The sequence below is a fragment of the Anolis sagrei genome, chromosome 6, assembly GCF_037176765.1.
Source record: "Anolis sagrei isolate rAnoSag1 chromosome 6, rAnoSag1.mat, whole genome shotgun sequence".
Classification (NCBI taxonomy): Eukaryota; Metazoa; Chordata; class Lepidosauria; order Squamata; family Dactyloidae; genus Anolis; species Anolis sagrei.
The window spans coordinates 125,444,752-125,463,636 of NC_090026.1; the positions used below are offsets into that span (position 1 = coordinate 125,444,752).

Genomic DNA, 18,885 nt, shown 5'->3' on the forward strand with positions numbered 1-18,885 from the left:
AGGTGAGATTTGTTAAGAGTCCTGCCCGGTCATGTATTTCAGAGTACGAAATTCTAGAAGAAGGGCTCAAGAAACTCAGGAAGTCTTGGGTCCTTTTCTATTGACCTTTTGAACAGGCCTTTGAGGGAAGACAGAACCCAAATGGGAAGTTCCATTGTTTGAGAATATTTAGTGGTGTGATTCTACTTCCAGTTTCAAATGTTACAGATCCGTGAGGGGTTTTAATAGCTCTAAATAGGTTTTTAATCAGTTTTAGGGGTTTTTATCTATTTTTAATACTGTTAATGTTTAATTCCATATTAATGTTTCTATATTTTTTAAGGTTTTGTATTATATTGTATTGGTTTTGTTGTGAGCTGCTTTGAATTTATTTTAGGGAGAAAAAGTGGAATGTAGATTATATTTTTCCATGTCAGGAGCGACTTGAGAAACTGCAAGTTGCTTCTGGTGTGAGAGAATTGGCTGTCTGCAAAGACTTTGCCCAGGGGACGCCTGGATGTTTCACCATCCTGTGAGAGGCTTCTCTCATGTTTCCACGTGGGAAGCTGGAGCTGACAGATGGGAGCTCATCCCACCCCCCAGATTCAAACCGCCAACCTTTTGGTCAGCAGTCCTGCCGGCACAAGGGTTTAATTTATTTATTTATTTTATTTATTTACCTTACTTATATACCGCTGTTCTCAGCCCGAAGGCGACTCACAGCGGTTCACAACAAATACGAACAGCAAAAATTCAGTGCTACAGTATAGAAACAGTTAACAACCTAACACATTACACAATTAATAAACAGTTACTACAATACCCATTCACTGTCGTCTCGTCATCAAAAACACGTTCCAGATTCGTCATCCATTGTTCCATTCCAGTGTTCATTAACCAATCATTGCACTAATTATTGGAACGCCTGCTCAAACAGCCAGGTCTTCACTTTTTTGCGGCATACCATTAGAGATGGTGCTAGTCTAATGTCCGTAGGAAGGGCGTTCCACAGCCGAGGAGCCACCACCGAGAAGGCCCTATCTCTCGTCCCCGCCAGCCGAGCTTGAGAAGCAGGCAGGATCGAGAGCAGGGTCTCCCCGGAAGATCTCAAAGTCCTGGTGGGTTCATAGGCAGAGATGCGGTCGGATAGGTAGCTTGGGCCGGAACCGTTTAGGGCTTTAAAGGCCAACGCCAGCACTTTGAATTCAGCCCGGTAGCAGATCGGTAGCCAGTGGAGTTGGCGCAACAGGGGGGTTGTATGCGCCACTCCTGTTAAAATCATGGCTGCCGAGCGTTGGACTAGTTGGAGCTTCCGAGCTGTCTTCAAAGGCAACCCCACGTAGAGAGCGTTGCAGTAGTCTAAACGGGATGTAACCAGAGCGTGGACTACCGTGGCCAAGTCAGACTTCCCAAGGTACGGGCGCAGCTGGCGCAGAAGCTTTAAAACATTGTGCCACTGGGGGCTCCAATGGGATGATGATGATGATGATGATGATGATGATGATGATGATGATGACAATGACGATTGAACATGATATTATGTTGGTGCGGCCTGTTATCATTCCTGGTGAGTGAAATGTGTCTCATCAAAGTCTACTTCCTCTTCCTGTTTCCAGATCTCTGAGCTTCCTGTCATAGTCCGGGACCTTGCCAATGGTCACATAACCTGGTCTGATGTGGAGGCCAAGTATCCACTCTTTGAGGGACAAGAAACTGGCAAAAAGGAGACAATAGGGGAATAAAGCCAATTACGTGAAATTCAAAACTTATGAATGAAGAAGTTCACTTTTTACCGTTCATGTAATATGAAATTTATCATGTGTATTCTTCAAAGCGGCGTCATTTGCGCTCCCAGGGACTTTCCGGTTACTCCCCTTCCCCCTCATCCTTTGCTGCCTAATTTTAAGTCTCATCTCCAGAAACCACAATTAAAATGAATGAAAATAAACAGCCACATTGGTTTGCTTTGACTGTCTCTTTTAAGGCTTCCTTTCAATGAGAGATCGTTGCTATTGCCTCCGCAATTAAATGTTCGGTCTGTTTATTTCAACTAGTAGTTTCGTCCATCAGTCTGTTAAGGTAAATACTTTGTTGACATATTTCAGCTGGCTCACAATATAAGAATCAAATTCGAGAGGGATTACATTGACTAACAATACATTTTTCTTCTGAATTCAAGATGATTTTATTTATTTGTCGTGTCAGGAGAAAACCAAACAGTTGTATTGCATTTTTTAACAAACAAACAAAGCACAAAGTTTGCAAGCTTGGTAGTTGATTAAATGTCCTTTGAATAGTAGCTGGCCACTTGGAGTGCCTCTGGTGTGACTATAAGAAGGTCCTCCATTGTGCATGTGGCAGGGCTCAGGTTGCATTGCAGCAGGTGATCAGTGGTTTGCTCTTCTCCACACTCGCATGTCGTGGATTCCACTTTGTGGCCCCATTTCTGAAGGTTGGCTCTGCATCTCGTGGTGCCAGAGCGCAGTCTGTTCAGTGCCTTCCAAGTCGCCCAATTTCCTGTGTGCCCAGGGGGGAGTCTCTCATTTGGTATCAGCCATTGATTGAGGTTCTGGGTTTGAGCCTGCCACTTTTGGACTCTTGCTTGCTGAGGTGTTCCAACAAGTGTCTCTGTAGATCTTAGAAAACTATTTCTTGATTGAAGTCGTTGACGTGCTGGCTGATACCCAAACAGGGGATGAGCTGGTCAGAAGCAACCAGAATATCAAGATGATGGCAATCACATTTAAAAACCTAAATAGCTTTGTACTCCAATACTTATGGGTGTGTGTCCCCCATATCCACAGGACCCCTTTCTGCATATTTGTAGAAATATGACAAAGGGAGCATCTACTCTGACCATGTAATCCAATTTGAAGCCAATGGCTGGTAAAGTTGAAGGCTTGAGGAAAAGTATGTACTTATTTATTTATTTACTGCGCTTATATACCGCAATTCTCAGCCCTTTAAGGGAAGAACATAACAATTAAAAAGGAACAAAACAACAAGCAGGTTGAATGACTTGTATACAGCAGTCCTGCAACTCTACTATTAAGTATATTTGAATCCTTGAGTTGTAAGAGACCTCGTGGGCCACCCAGTCCAAGCCCATTCTGCCAAGAAGAAGGAAATCACCTTCAAAGCACCACCATCCAGCCTCTGCTTAAAAACCTCCAAAGAAGGAGCCTCCACCACACTCCGGGGCAGGGAGTTCCACTGCTGAACAGCTCTCACAGTCAGGAAGTTCTTCCTCATGTTCAGGTGGAATCTCCTTTCCTGTAGTTTGAAGCCATTGTTCTGCGTCTCCAGGACAGCAGTAAACAAGCCTCCTCCCTGTGACTTCCCCTCACATCTTTATACATGGCCATCATGTCTCCTCTCCACCTCCTCTTCTGCAGGCTAAACATGCCCAGCTCTTTAAGCCGCTCCTCATAGGGCTTGTTTTCCAGACTCTTGATCCTTTGAGTCGCCCTCCTTTGGACACATTCCAGCTTAGAATCAACATCTCCCTTCAAATGTGCCCAGAATTGGACACAGTGTGATTCCAGGTGTGGTCTGACCAAGGCAGAATAGAAGAGAAGCATGACTTCCCTGGAACTAGACACTAGACTCCTATTTATGCAGGCCAAAATTGAGCTTTGAGAGTTGAGTCTGTTCATGATGTGTGCCTTCAAGTCATGTCTGACTTTAGGGGAACCAAAAGTGAACCTATAATGTTTTCAGGGGCTGAGTTTTCAGGGGCTGAGAGAGTGTGACTCACCAAAGTAGGTTTTCTGGACAAGCAGAGATTTGAACTCTGGTTTCCGGATTCGTAGTCCCAATGCTCAAACCATTATATTGTGCAGCCTTCCTATATCATGACGATATAAAAGTGCATGTTTTTCATGATGTACCGTACCATATTTCCAGCAGAGGGTACTGCAGGTTTTGAAGTACTGATGGCTTCTGCTACATTTTGAGAAAGAGACTTGACTCCCTTGCAATTTCATCAAGTCCATCTCCGTCTCATAGAAGCACAAATAGCCCCAGAGCAGAAGCAGCAGTAGAAATGCACCCTAGGACTTTTCCTGCTGTGTAGCCTTGAATTTTGGCACTTCCTTGCATGGATTGGGCTACTAAGGCACTTAAGACAGAATTCCCTACAAAATCTGTGCTTGTCAAGACTTGTTTTAGCATCTCATACTTGGCATTTCAGAGCAGTGGCTAACATCCAGTTGCTACACTAGCAGAGCTAAAAGGTTAAAACATTAGGTTTGCGAAGGATTAAAATATAATATTTTTAAAAAACATGATGGAAAGATGACAAAATAGATTTAAAACATTCCCGTTGGAAAAATCAAAACAGCACAGCCACACTCTTCATTATTTCTTGACTTAGTGGTGACCCTATTAATGGGTTTTTCGGAGCAAGATATGTTAAGAAGAGGCTGAGAGAGTGTGACTTGCCAAGGTTACCCAACAGGTTTCTAGGTTAAATTCATGATTCAACTCCTGCTCTGCAGAGTTGAAGGCCCAAACATTTATGATTGATGCTTTTTGTTGTTTATTCGTTCAGTCACTTCCGATCCTTCGTGACCTCATGGACCAGCCCATGCAGAGCTCCCTGTCGGCTGTCACCAACCCCAGCTCCTTCAGAGTCAAGCCAGTCACTTCAAGGATACCATCAATCCACCTTGCCCTGGTCGGCCCCTCTTCCTTTTTCTTTCCATTTTCCCCAGCATCATTCTCTTCTCCAAGCTTTCCTGTCTTCTCATGATGTGGCCAAAGTACTTCATCTTTGCCTCTAATATCCTTCCCTCCAATGAGCAGTTGGGCTTTATTTCCTGAAGTATGGACTGGTTGGATCTTCTTCTGGTCCAAGGCACTCTCAGGATTTCCCTCCAACACCACAGTTCAAAAGCATCCATCTTCCTTCTCTCAGCTTTCCTTTGGTCCAGCTCTCACATCCATAGGTTACCATTGCTTTAACACTGTGGATCTTCGTTGCCACTGTGATGTCTCTATTCTTTACATTTTATAGAGATTGGGCATTGCTCTCCTCCCAAGAAGGAAACATCTTTTGATTTCGACCACGGTTTCCTTCTGGGACGCCTCGCGGGAATGGGTATCGGGGGTACTGCCTTGCAGTGGCTCCGGTCCTTTCTCGAGGATCGCTCCCAGAAGGTGTCACTAGGGGACTCCTGCTCGACTCCTCGGCCATTGCACTGTGGAGTCCCGCAGGGCTCAATACTGTCCCCTATGTTGTTTAACATATACATGAAGCCGCTGGGAGAGATCATCCGGAGTTTTGGGCTGCGATGTCATCTGTACGCAGATGATGTCCAACTCTATCACTCTTTTCCACCTACCACTAAGGAGGCTGTTCAGGTCATGAACCGGTGCTTGGCCGCTGTCTCGGACTGGATGAGGGACCACAGATTGAAACTAAATCCAGACAAGACAGAGGTACTCCTGGTCAGTCGTAAGACCGAACAGGGTACGGGGTTACAGCCTGTGCTGGACGGGGTCACACTCCCCCTGAAAGCTCAGGTACGCAGTCTGGGAGTTCTCCTGGATTCATCGCTGAGCCTGGAACCCCAGATCTCAGCGGTGGTCAGGGGAGCATTCGCACAATTAAAACTTGTGCGCCAGCTGTGTCCGTACCTTGGGAGGGCTGACTTGGCCACGGTAGTACACGCTTTGGTTACATCCCGCTTAGACTACTGCAACGCTCTCTATGTGGGGTTGCCTTTGAAGACTGCCCGGAAGCTACAGAAAGTCCAGTCTGCGTCTGCAGGAAGAAGAAGAAGAAGAAAAAGAAGGGGAGGAGGAGGAGGAGGAGGAGGAGGAGGAGGAGGAGAAAACTGGCAAAAGTAGGCTCTCAATGGATAGTTCCTGGGAAAAAAATTATAGCCAAATTGACAAAGAAAAAACATGGCTGTGGCTCACAAATGGAACTCTGAAAAAGGAGACGGAAGGTCTGATTCTGGCAGCCGAAGAACAAGCCATTAGAATCAATGCCATCAAAGCCAGAATTGAAAAGTCAACGACAGATTGCAAATGTAGACTCTGCAAGGAACCAGATGAAACAATAGATCCCATCCTCAGTTGTTGCAAGAAGGTCGCGCAGACAGACTACAAGCAGAGGCATAACACCATTGCTCAGATGATTCATTGGAACTTGTGCCACAAAGACCATCTGCTTGTGACAAAGAACTGGTGGGATCACAAGCTGAAAAAAGTTACAGAGAATGAACACGCCAAGCTCCTCTGGGACTTCCGGATTCAGACAAACAGAGTTTTGGAGCACAATACTCCTGACCTCACAATTGTGTTAAAAAAAACAAAGTATGGATTGTCGATGTTGCAATCCCAGGCGTCAGCAGGATTAATGAGAAACAACTGGAAAAGCTGACATAATGTGAGGATTTAAAGATAAAACTGCAAAGACTGGCACAAGCCAGTCAAGGTGGTCCCAGTGGTGATTGGCACACTGGGTGTAGTTCCTAAAGACCTTGGCCTGCACTTAAATACAATCGCCGCTGACAAAATTACCATCTGCCAGCTACAAAAGGCCACCTTACTGGGATCTGCACGCATTATTCACCGATTGATCACACAGTCCTAGACACTTGGGAAGTGTCCGATGTGTGATCCAATTCAACAGCCAGCAGAGTGTCTGCTGTGGACTCATCTTGTTGTGTTTCAAATAATATTTAATAATAACAACAACAACAACAACAACAACAACAACAACAACGACACTTTATTTATATTCCGCTCTATCTCCCCAAAGGGAGTCAGGGTGGATTCCAAACATAAAAGGCAAACATTCAATGCCCGAATACAACAACAATACATCCATAGTAACAAAATTTATACAACCCAACATATAAATACGAATTATAACATAACAAACTAAAATTAAATAAAAAGCACGGCCTGTTATAACAAACATAAGACAAAACATCAAACATAAAATGGAAACTATAATTTCCCATTTCTTTGGGGCAAATCAATTAATTATTGCTTAAGATACCCATTGAACTGGTGGGGTGAGCAGGGCATGGATGCGGATGGCAACTATTAATCAGAGGTATCATAGTTGGAAGGAGACCTCATGGGCCATCCAGTCCAACCCCATTCTGCCAAGAGGCAGGAATATTGCATTCAAAGCACACCTGACAGATGGCCATCCAGCTCTGTTTAAAAGCTTCCAAAGAAGGAGCCTCCACCGCACTCCGGGGCAGAGAGTTCCACTGCTGAACGGCTCTCACAGTCAAGAAGTTCTTCCTCATGTTCAGATGTTCTTGTAGTTTGCTCATTGTTCCATGTCCTAGTCTCCAGGGAAGCAGAAAACAAGCTTGCTCCCTCCTCCCTGTGGCTTCCTCTCACATATTTATACATGGCTATCATGTCTCCTCTCAGCCTTCTCTTTTTCAGGCTAAACATGCCCAGCTCCTTAAGCCGCTCCTCATAGGACTTGTTCTCCAATGGTAGTATTACTAACTACTATTCCTCCTCATAAGCCAGTGTGCAAATCTTTGCACCTAGAAATACAAAGTCTGTCACTGCCTCCACATTTTCTCCCTCTATTATCAATCAGATTGATGCTTAGGAATATATAACATTTCCCCCCATTTTAGGGCAGTTGAAACCAGGAAGGTTTCCTGGAAAATTGGTCCTGAAACCCACTGTGGAAATAGTCCTGGGACGGGAGAAACCAATGTTATTAAATGCCTTCAAGGTGACTCCAGCTTGTGATTTCAGAATTTCCAACAAGGGTTGCTCAACCCGCACGGGGAGACCCGACAAGCCTGGAGTGTGCCCTTCCCTGCTTCACAGGCTACGTTACACATCAAGCGAACCAGGCAGATGTACTTTGGAAATTCAAATTTGCTCCACTCTAATCCCTTTTGATTCCTATCTTTGCAGCAACCTGCTCCTTCCCCTGCCAGAGAGGAGGAAAATACATATTTCATATTTATAAGAGGCTCAGGATTGTGAGGCTTATGGTTTCCAATGATGCCTGGCCTGCTGCTCTGTTTATGCAGAGGGCGATCATGTAACATCCCCGTCCTAATCTCCAGATGGTTTCCCTTGTGGTGATGGAAGGGATACATTCATTGTATGTTCTTCCAACACTTGGGGTCCATCTACATTGTAGAATGAATGCAGGTTGACACTACTTGAACTGACAGAACTAAATGCTATAGAGTTCTGGGACTTGGAGTTTGCCAAGGTCTTTAGCCTTCTGTGCCAAATAGCATTGATGTCTCAGTAAACTGCAGCTCCTATGATTCCATTGCATTGAACTCTGGCAGTAAAATTAGTGTTAAATTGTATTAATCTGACACTGTGGGTACGCCGAGTGTTGGTAATAGGGTTGGAGTAGTTCTCTTTGTGAATGCCTATAGATCAGTGTTTCTCAACCTGGGGGTCCAGACCCTTGGGGGGGGGGGGGTCGCAAGAAGGTGTCCGAGGGATCGCCAAAGACCATCAGAAAACACAGTATTTTCTCTTGGTCATCTGGGTTACGTGTGGAAAGTTAGGTCCAATTCTATTGTTGGTGGGGTTCAGAATGCAACTACAACTCCCAAATGCCAAGGTCTATTTCCCCTAAACTCCACTAGTGTTCACATTTGCATTTGGGCATATTGAGTATTTGTGCCAAATTTGGTCCTGATCCATCATTGTTTGAGTCCACAGATGTAGGTGAACTACAACTCCCAAACTCAAGATCCACAGATGTAGGTGAACTACAACTCCCAAACTCAAGATTATTTGAAACACAACAAGATGAGTCCACAGCAGACAAGATCACTCTGCTGGCTGTTGTATTGGATCACATGTTGGATTATTATTATTATTATTATTATTATTATTATTATTATTACCTTGCTTTCCTCTCTCAATCAAGATGCAAAGCAGGTCTTACGAGAGCTATTAGCATAGTAGAAAATTGGCATAGATTATTTTATCGATGGCTTTCCAAATTTAACAAAAATTGTGATAGAATCTGTTGGAAGTGTGGGAAGGAGGCTGGAACTTACTATCATTTATTTTGGAACTGTAAGGAAATCCAAAAATTTTGGTTATTAGTGCACAAACATACTCAAAATATTATCAAAGCTAAATTTGATATGAAACCTGAGTATTACCTACTGAGTATAACAGATTTGGACTTGAAGAAAAATGAAGAAAAGATCCTCTTCTATTTATCCTCAGCTGCAAGAATTTTAATTGCACAAAAATGGAAAAAAAGGAAACCCCAACCAATGAAGACTGGATTAAAAAAAAACTGAATTTAGGGACCTAGACAGGCTTTTGTACCTATTAGAGCAGTGTTTCTCAACCTTCCTAATGCCGTGATCCCTTAATACAGTTCCTCATGTTGTGGTGACCCCCAACCATAACATTATTTTTTTTGCAACTTCATAACTGTAATTTTGCTCAGTTCTTGTGGTTTTTTTCGGGCTATATGGCCATGTTCTAGAGGCATTTCTCCTGACGTTTCGCCTGCATCTATGGCAAGCTTCCTCAGAGGTGAGGTCTGCTGGAGAATGGGCTGACTGTGCCTGGAGCAAACTCTTCTTGAAGGGTGATTAGATGCTACGTTCAGCAAAGGACAAGAGGGATCCTCTCACCTCTGCAGGAGTCTACCGTATACCATGCAGCTGTGGACAAGTCTACATAGGGACCACCAAACGCAGCAGCATTGCCCAAACAAGAATCCAGGAACATGAAAGGCACTGCAGACAACTCCAACCAGAGAAATCAGCCATAGCAGAGCACCTGATGAACCAACCTGGACACAGCATTTTATTTGAGAACACAGAAATGCTGGACCACTCTCACAACCACCATGTCAGACTACACAGAGAAGCCATTGAAATCCACAAACATGTGGACAATTTCAACAGAAAGGAAGAAACCATGAAAATGAACAAAATCTGGCTACCAGTATTAAAAAATTCTAAAATTGCAACAGCAAAAACAGCAGGGAGAAAAACAGGCAGGGACATCTAATCACCCTTCAAGAAGAGTTTGCTCCAGGCACAGTCAGCCCATTCTCCAGCAGACCTCACCTCTGAGGAAGCTTGCCATAGATGCAGGCGAAACGTCAGGAGAAATGCCTCTAGAACAAGGCCATATAGCTCAAAAAAACCCACAAGAACTGAGTGATTCCGGCCATGAAAGCCTTCGACAATACATTGTAATTTTGCTACTGTTATGAAACATAATTTGGGAGTTTTAGTTGTTGGGATTCATGGTTCACCTACAATCAAAGAGTATTCTGAACTCCACCAACGATGGAATTGAACCAAACTTGGCACACAGAATGCCCACGACCAACAGAAAACACTGGAAGAGTTTGGTGGGCATTGACCTTGAGTTTGGGAGTTGTAGTTCACCTACAGAGAGCACTATATCTGGACCAAACTTGGCACAAATACTCAGTATACTAAATGTGAACACTGGTGGAGTTTGGGGGAAAATAAGGCTTGATATTTGGGAGTTTTCGTTTGCTGGGATTTATAGTTCACCTACAATCAAAAAGCATTCTGAACCCCACCAATGATAGAATTGGGCCACGCTTCCCACACAAAACCCCCATGACCAACAGAAAATACTGAGTTTTCTGATGGTCTTTGGTGACCCCTCTGGTACCCCCTGGCGACCCCTCCAGGGTCCCGACCCCCAGGTTGAGAAACACTGGATTAGAGGAACAGAGCAGGGATAAACAAACCAACTGGAACCAATTGGGAGAGTACTTGAAAGGGAAAATTAAATTGGGCATATAAGGTTCTATGAATAAGACTGAATATGGATTACAATCTGTATATATAATAAAGAAGAGTGTTTGTTTGTATCGGACAGAGGAAGGGCGGACGGTGTATGTGCCAGCGTTCTGATTGGCTGCCGCTGTGCTGCTATTTGCATATGGTCTCTGATTGGCCAGCTTCAGTAGGAGCCCCTGGTGGAGAAGAGGGTTCATGGCAGAAACGGGGCATGACAGAAGGAAATTTGCATATGCTCTCTGATTGGCCAGCCTCAAATCCAACATTCCGAGATGAGAAAGAGAGGAAAGGAAAGGCCAAAGGGGGCTGGGTCAGAACACTCCCAATACAGACCGAAATAGGCACACAGAGCCCCCATCACCCACTCTACATCCTACTGCAGTTTGGAGGAGGATGAACCATGGATGATGGGACTTGCAGTACCACCACTCACATTCTGAGACCAGTGTTAACCTTATCCAATGACTGATCAGGATCAAACTTCGCACAGAGACCTCTCATGACCCACTTTACGTCCTGGTGTGGTTTGGCTGGGGATGGACCGTGGATTATGGGACTTGCAGTACCATTGCTCATTCTTCAGACCACTGCAACCCTCATCCAATTACCAATAAATACCAAACTTGGCACACTGAGTCTCCATGACGCACTCTACATCCAGGTGCAGTTTGAAGGAGGATGCACCATGGACGATGGGACTTGCAATACCTGCACTCCCTTCCTAAGACCATTATAACTGCCAACAATGATGGATAAGGACCACAATTTACACAGAGAGCCCGCATAACTCACTCTACATCCTGGTGCGGTTTGGAAGAATTTTACAATGGATGATGGGACTTGCAGTCACTTCACTCACTTCCTGAGACCACTGAGACCCTCGCCAATGACTCATCAAGACCAAACTTGGCACATGGAGCTTCAATGACCCACTCTACATCCTGGAGCAGTTTGGAGGAGGACAGACCATGGATGATGGGACTTCAAGTACCTCCACTACCCAAGACTGCTGCAGAACTCATCTAATGACCAATCAAGACCAAAGTTGGCACACAGAGCCCCCATGACCCACTCTACCTCCTGCTGCAGTTTTGGAGAAGGGTGGACCATGGATGATGGAACTTCCAGTACCTTCACTCTCATTCTGAGACCTCTGCAAACCTCATCCAATGACGGATCAACACCAAACTTGGCACATAGACCTCTCATGACCCACTTTACGTCCTGGTGTTATTTGGAAAACTTTGGAGATGGATGATGGGACTTACAGTACCTTTGCTCACTTCCTGAGACCACTGAGACCCTCGCCAATGACTAATCAAGACTAAACTTGGCACATGCAGCACCAATGACCCACTCTACATCCTGGTGCAGTTTGGAGGAGGACAGACCATGGATGATGGGACTTCAAGTACCTCCACTCCCTTCCAAAGATTGCTGCAACCCTCTTCTAATGACCAATCAAGACCACACTTGGCACACAGAGCCCCATGATCCACTCTACATCCTGCTGCAATTTGAAAGGGGATGGACTTTGGATGATGGGACTTGCAATACCTTCACTCACTTACTGACACCACTGCCACCCTCATCTAATGACTGATAAAGACCAAACTTGGCACACAGAGCCCCCATGACCCACTCTATATCCTGCTGCTGTTTGTAGGAGGATGGCCCATGGATGATGGGACTTCAAGTATCTTCACTCACTTCCTGAAAATAATGCTGCCATTATCCAAATACCAATAAAGACCAAACTTGGCATACGGAACTGCCATAACCCACTTTCTCTAATAACACGGGCAACGCCGGGTCCCCAAGCTAGTATATAATAAAGAAGAGTGTTTGTATGGGAAGGACAGAGGAAGTGTGGAGGGCGGAAGTGTATGTGGCAGCGTTCTGATTGGCTGCCGCTGTGGTGCTATTTGCATATGGTCTCTGATTGGGCAGCTTCAATAGGAGCCCCTGGTGGAGAAGAGGGTTCATGACAGAAACGGGGCATGACAGAAGGAAATTTGCATATGGTCTCTGATTGGCCAGCCTCAAATCCAACATTCCGAGATGAGAAAGAGAGGAAAGGAAAGGCCGGGGGCTGGGTCACAACACTACCCATACAGAGCAGACTTGGCAGAGCCCCCATCACCCACTCTACATCCTACTGCAGTTTGGCGGACTATGAACCATGGATGATGGGACTTGCAGTACCACCACTCACATTCTGAGACCGCTGTTAACCTTATCCAATGACTGATCAGGACCAAACTTCACACAGAGACCTCTCATGACCCACTTTACGTCCTTGTGTGGTTTGGCTGGGGATGGACCGTGGATTATGGGACTTGCAGTACCATTGCTCATTCTTCAGACCACTGCAACCCTCATCCAATTACCAAAAAATGCCAAACTTGGCACACTGAGTCTCCATGACGCACTCTACATCCAGGTGCAGTTTGAAGGAGGATGCACCATGGACGATGGGACTTGCAATACCTGCACTCCCTTCCTAAGACCATTATAACTGCCAACAATGATGGATCAGGACCACAATTTACACAGAGAGCCTGCATAACTCACTCTACATCCTGGTGCGGTTTGGAAGAATTTGACAATGGATGATGGGACTTGCAGTCACTTCACTCACTTCCTGAGACCACTGAGACCCACGCCAATGACTCATCAAGACTAAACTTGGCACATGGAGCTTCAATGACCCACTCTACATCCTGGAGCAGTTTGGAGGATGACAGACCATGGATGATGGGACTTCAAGTACCTCCACTACCCAAGACTGCTGCAAAACTCATCTAATGACCAATCAAGACGAAAGTTGGCACACAGAGCCCCCATGACCCACTCTACATCCTGCTGCAGTTTTGGAGAAGGGTGGACCATGGATGATGGAACTTCCAGTACCTTCACTCACATTCTGAGACCTCTGCGAACCTCATCCAATGACGGATCAACACCAAACTTGGCACATAGACCTCTCATGACTCACTTTACGTCCTGGTGTTATTTGGAAAACTTTGGAGATGGATGATGGGACTTGCAGTACCTTTGCTCACTTCCTGAGACCACTGAGACCCTCGCCAATGACTAATCAAGACTAAACTTGCCACATGGATCTCCAATGACCCACTCTACATCCTGCTGCAGTTTGGAGGAGGACAGACCATGGATGATGGGACTTGGTACCTCCACTCCCTTCCAAAGATTGCTGCAACCCTCTTCTAATGACCAATCAAGACCACACTTGGCACACAGAGCCCCCATGATCCACTCTACATCCTGCTGCAATTTGAAAGGGGATGGACTTTGGATGATGGGACTTGCTATACCTTCACTCACTTACTGACACCACTGCCACCCTCATCTAATGACTGATAAAGACCAAACTTGGCACACAGAGCCCCCATGACCCACTCTATATCCTGCTGCTGTTTGTAGGAGGGTGGCCCATGGATGATGGGACTTCAAGTACCTTCACTCACTTCCTGAAAATAATGCAGCCGTTACCCAAAGACCAATAAAGACCAAACTTGGCATACAGAACCGCCATTACCCACTTTCTCTAATAACCCGGGCAACGCCGGGTCCCCAAGCTAGTATACTATAAGAAGAACTGGACAACTTGTTGACTATCCCTCTGCGGACTGAATGGGAGTTCAACATATATATTTCTACCCTCCCCTCCCCCCCCCGACCCCCTCTATCACTCCCCCATCCCCTACTTCCTATCCCTCCTTCTTTACCATCCTACACACCACCTGTCTTTCAATTTCCTATCTTTCTATCATGATGATAGGAAGATCGATGCTTTTGAGCTGTGGTGTTGGAGGAAAGTGCTGAGAGTGCCTTGGACTGCGAGAAGATCCAACCAGTCCATCCTCCAGGAAATCAAGACCAACTGCTCACTGGAGGGAAGGAGACTAGAGACAAAGTTGAAGTCCTTTGGCCACATCATGAGGAGACAGCAAAGCCTAGAGAAGACAATTATGCTGGGGGAAGTGGAAGGCAAAAGGAAGAGGGGCCGACCAAGGGCAAGATGGATGGATGGCATCCTTGAAGTGACTGGACTGACCTTGAAGGAGCTGGGGGTGGTGACGGCCGACAGGGAGCTCTGGCGTGGGCTGGTCCATGAGGTCACGAAGAGTCGGAGGCGACTGAACGAATGAACAACAACAACAACAATCATGATGATTGTTCCCCCTCTTTCACTGTTAAAGGAAAAACTTATTAAAAAAATAATAAAAAGATGCAAAGCAAGTCTTTATGTCTTTACTTTAGTAAAATCTGAATAGGTTCTAGGCTACCAAACAACAGAGAAGTGGAACTTCTTTCTCCCAGTTCGGTATTCATCATTCAGAACAGATTATGATGTTCCCACCATTAATCTAATGTTAATCTTGTTCAACATTCGTATTCAGCATCAGCCCAGAAGACAAAATGTTTCTCCGCCGATTAGATCCTGTGCACTATTTGCATAACATGAGCGCAGTTACATAAAGGCCACCTTTATTTGGCAAACATGAAGTCGAGTTTTCCATAAGCAACGGAGGGATAAGGGGGACGAAGCATGTCGCCCATTAAGTGGCTTCGATTAGGACGGATTAGTGACACCACCCTGCTAAGATTTTCATCCTTTGGGTGCGATCCATACTTATTGCTTTGTTATCTGTCTGCTCGCAACGAAGGTTAAGGGAATTGGCAAATGAGATTCACTCGACTCATTTATTAGTTTTAATTGAGCAAATCATCCGTCTTGCTGTGTCTGGGTGCTAATGAGACCTCGGTGGGACTTTGAGTAAACAGTTCCCCCTCTTTTGCAAAACTGACAACCTCCTGGGCTGTTGCATTGCATTTTCATATATTAAAGGCTGCACCTAAACTGTAGAATTAATGCAGTTTGGCATCACTTGGACAACCATGGCTCAATGCAGATGGGATTGTGGGAGTTGTAGTTTCACAAGGCCTTCGACCTTCTTTTCCAAAGATCCTGCAGCTCCTCCATGATGACATGATGGCGACAGTTTTGGACAGCAATGGCTTCCAAAGTGACCCATTTAAGGTGGAATCAGGTGTCAAACAGGGATGTGTTATTGCCCCAACTTTATTCTCCATCTTCATCGCTATGATATTTCATCTCATTGATGGGAAGCTTCCCACCGGAGTGGAAATCATCTATTGGACAGGTGGCAAGCTATTCAACCTCAGCAGACTGAAAGCCGAAACCAAGGTTACAACATCTGTTATAGAACTCCAGTATGCTGATGACAATGTTGTCTGTGCGCATTCAGAAGAAGATCTACAAGCCACTCTAAACACCTTTGCAGAAGTATACGAGAAGCTCAGTCTGTCATTGAACATTGAAAAAACCAAGGTGCTGTTCCAGCAGAAACCAGCCAACCCCTCTCCAATGCCAGTGATACATCTTAATGGTGTAACATTAGAAAATGTTGATCATTTCCACTACCTTGGCAGCCACCTCTCCACCAAAGTCAACATCAACACCGAAATACAACACTGCCTGAGCTCTGCGAGTGCAGCATTTTTCCGAATGAAGCAGAGAGTATTTGAGGACCGGGACATCCGTAGGGATACCAAGGTGCTTGTTTATAAAGCTATTGTCCTCCCAACCCTGCTATATGCCTGTGAGACATGGACTGTCTACAGACGTCACATGCAACTTCTGAAACGATTCCATCGGTGCTGCCTCCGGAAAATCCTGCAAATCTCCTGGGAAGACAAGCGGACAAACATCAGCATGCTAGAAGAAGCAAAGACCACCAGCATTGAAGTGATGGTCCTCCACCATCAACTCTGCTGGACCGGCCACATTGTCCGGATGCCCGACCACCGTCTCCCAAAGCAGTTGCTCTACTCCAAACTCAAGAATGGAAAATGGAATGTTGGTGGACAGGAAAAGAGATTTAAAGATGGGCTCAAAGCCAACCTTAAAAACTCTGGCATAGACACTGAGAACTGGGAAGCCCTGGCCCTTGACCGCTCCAGCTGGAGGTCAGATGTGACCAGCAGTGCTGTAGAATTTGAAGAGGCATGAATGGAGGGCAAAAGGGAGAAGCGTGCCAAGAGGAAGGCGCGTCAAGCCAACCCCGACCGAGACCGCCTTCCACCTGGAAACCAATGCTCTCACTATGGAAGAAGATGCAGAGCAAGAATATAGCTCCACAGCCACATACAGACCCACAAGAATATTGGAAGACAATCCTCCTCGGAAAACGAGGGATCGTCTAAGTAAGTAAGCAACCTTCTTTCCCAAAGAGTGCTGGCCTCACCAAACTACATGAGAGTTAACCACATTTAACTGCAAGGCTTCTTCAGTCCTTGAGAGTGATTTAGATAGAGATTTTGCAATCGTCTCCAAGAACAACAGTAACAACAAATAATTACTAAAATATTTTCGTCAAGTGACATCACCCCAAGTCTTGATGAGAAGAGCGAGGCTCTTGAAAACTTGATTGCCTCCTTCCTCTTCAAGAGAGTGCTAAATTTGCCCTCCAGGTTGAAGCACCCTTCAGCCGGATCTGCAAACTTGGTCTTAATCTCTGGATATGGACTTCCTTCTTCAACTATTTCCTTTGCCTTCTCTTTGATTGCTTAATAATGTGTCTTGAAAACTATGTCATTTTTTCTCTGTCACACTTATAACTTTTTAGTTATTATCCAATTGAGATCTGTATTTTAAAACAAATACTTTGAACTAATGTCTTGTTGAAGGCTTTCATGGCCAGAATCAATGGGTTGCTGTGACTTTTCCAGGTTCCTGAAACCATAGATGTGGGTGAAATGTCAGGAGAGAATGTTTCTGGAACATGGCCATACAGCCCGGAAAACTCATATCAACACACTTTGAACTAAATTGCATGTATACAGCACATGTCCCCAGAGTTGAGCATGCTCTTGGTTCTGCTATTGGCAAAATATGGACACTTGGACAGATTTTAATGGGGATGTATTGTCGAAGGCTTTCATGGCCGGAATCACTCAGTTCTTGTGGGTTTTTTCGGGCTATATGGCCATGTTCTAGAGGCATTTCTCCTGACGTTTAATGGGGATGTTCCCTTTCTACGTGAATTTCCCATTGCATTGCAGCCAATACAACAAAGAACCACGTGGCACATGAAAGTCTATCAAGTTGGATTCAATATATGCTTTCATGGATTGCCTCGACTTGGCTGTGAACTCAGGTCCCATGCCGTCCAGCCAATGAAATGTAACTTTCCTGAGCTCTGCCTGGAGATCCTGAAAGTGGAGTGATGGACCTTCTCAATGCAAAGGCAAATTTCAAAGAGTTCTAAAAACTTCTGGGAAAATACCAAGACATTGGAATATTTGAAATTTATGCATTAATTGCTTACTACACTCAACTGTCCACATTTGTTGGGGTCATAAATCCATCTCATCTCCATCATCTCCATCCCCATTCCAATCCCTCTATCCCTCTGTCTATCTATCTATCTATCTATCTATCTATCTATCTATCTATCTATCTATCTATCTATCTCTATCTATCTATCTATCTATCTATCTATCTATCTATCTATCTATCTATCTATCTCCATTTCCATCCCCATTCCCATCCCTCAGTCTGTCTGTCTGTCTACCTGTTTGTCTATCTATCTATCATCTATCTATCTATCTATCTATCTATCTGTCTGTCTGTCTGTCTGTCTGTCTGTCTGTCTGTCTATCTATCCATCCCCATCCCTCTATCTATCATCCCCAGCTCTATTTCCATCCCCATCCATCTATCTCTCTATCCCTCTGTCTGTCTGTCTGTCTGTCTATCTATCTATCTATCTATCTATCTATCTATCTATCTATCTATCTCCATCTCCATCCCCATTCCCATCCCTCTGTCTATCTCTCTCTCTCCCTCTATCCCCATCCCCATCCCCCATCCCCATTCCCCATCTCCATCCCCATCTCCACCCTCATTCCCCATCTCCATCCCCATCCCCATCCCCATCTCCATCTCCATCTCCATCTCCATCTCCATCTCCATCTCCATCTCCATCTCCATCCCCATCCCCATCCCCATCCCCATCCCCATCCCCTTCCCCATCCCCATCCCTCCTCTATCTCTATCTATCTATCTATCTATCTA

At 45.1% G+C, this 18,885-nt stretch overlaps 1 protein-coding gene across 1 annotated transcript in view; it reads left to right on the forward strand.

Annotated features, from left to right (window-relative positions):
• Window positions 1-1,944, forward strand: part of GARS1 (glycyl-tRNA synthetase 1) — a 33,783-nt gene extending 31,839 nt beyond the window's left edge. Inside the window, exon 17 of the mRNA XM_060782647.2 lies at window positions 1,596-1,944. Within this exon, the coding sequence (XP_060638630.2) occupies window positions 1,596-1,721 (126 nt within the window). The 3' untranslated portion in view covers window positions 1,722-1,944. The remainder of the gene's footprint in view (window positions 1-1,595) is intronic.
• The last annotated feature ends 16,941 nt before the right edge of the window (window positions 1,945-18,885 follow it).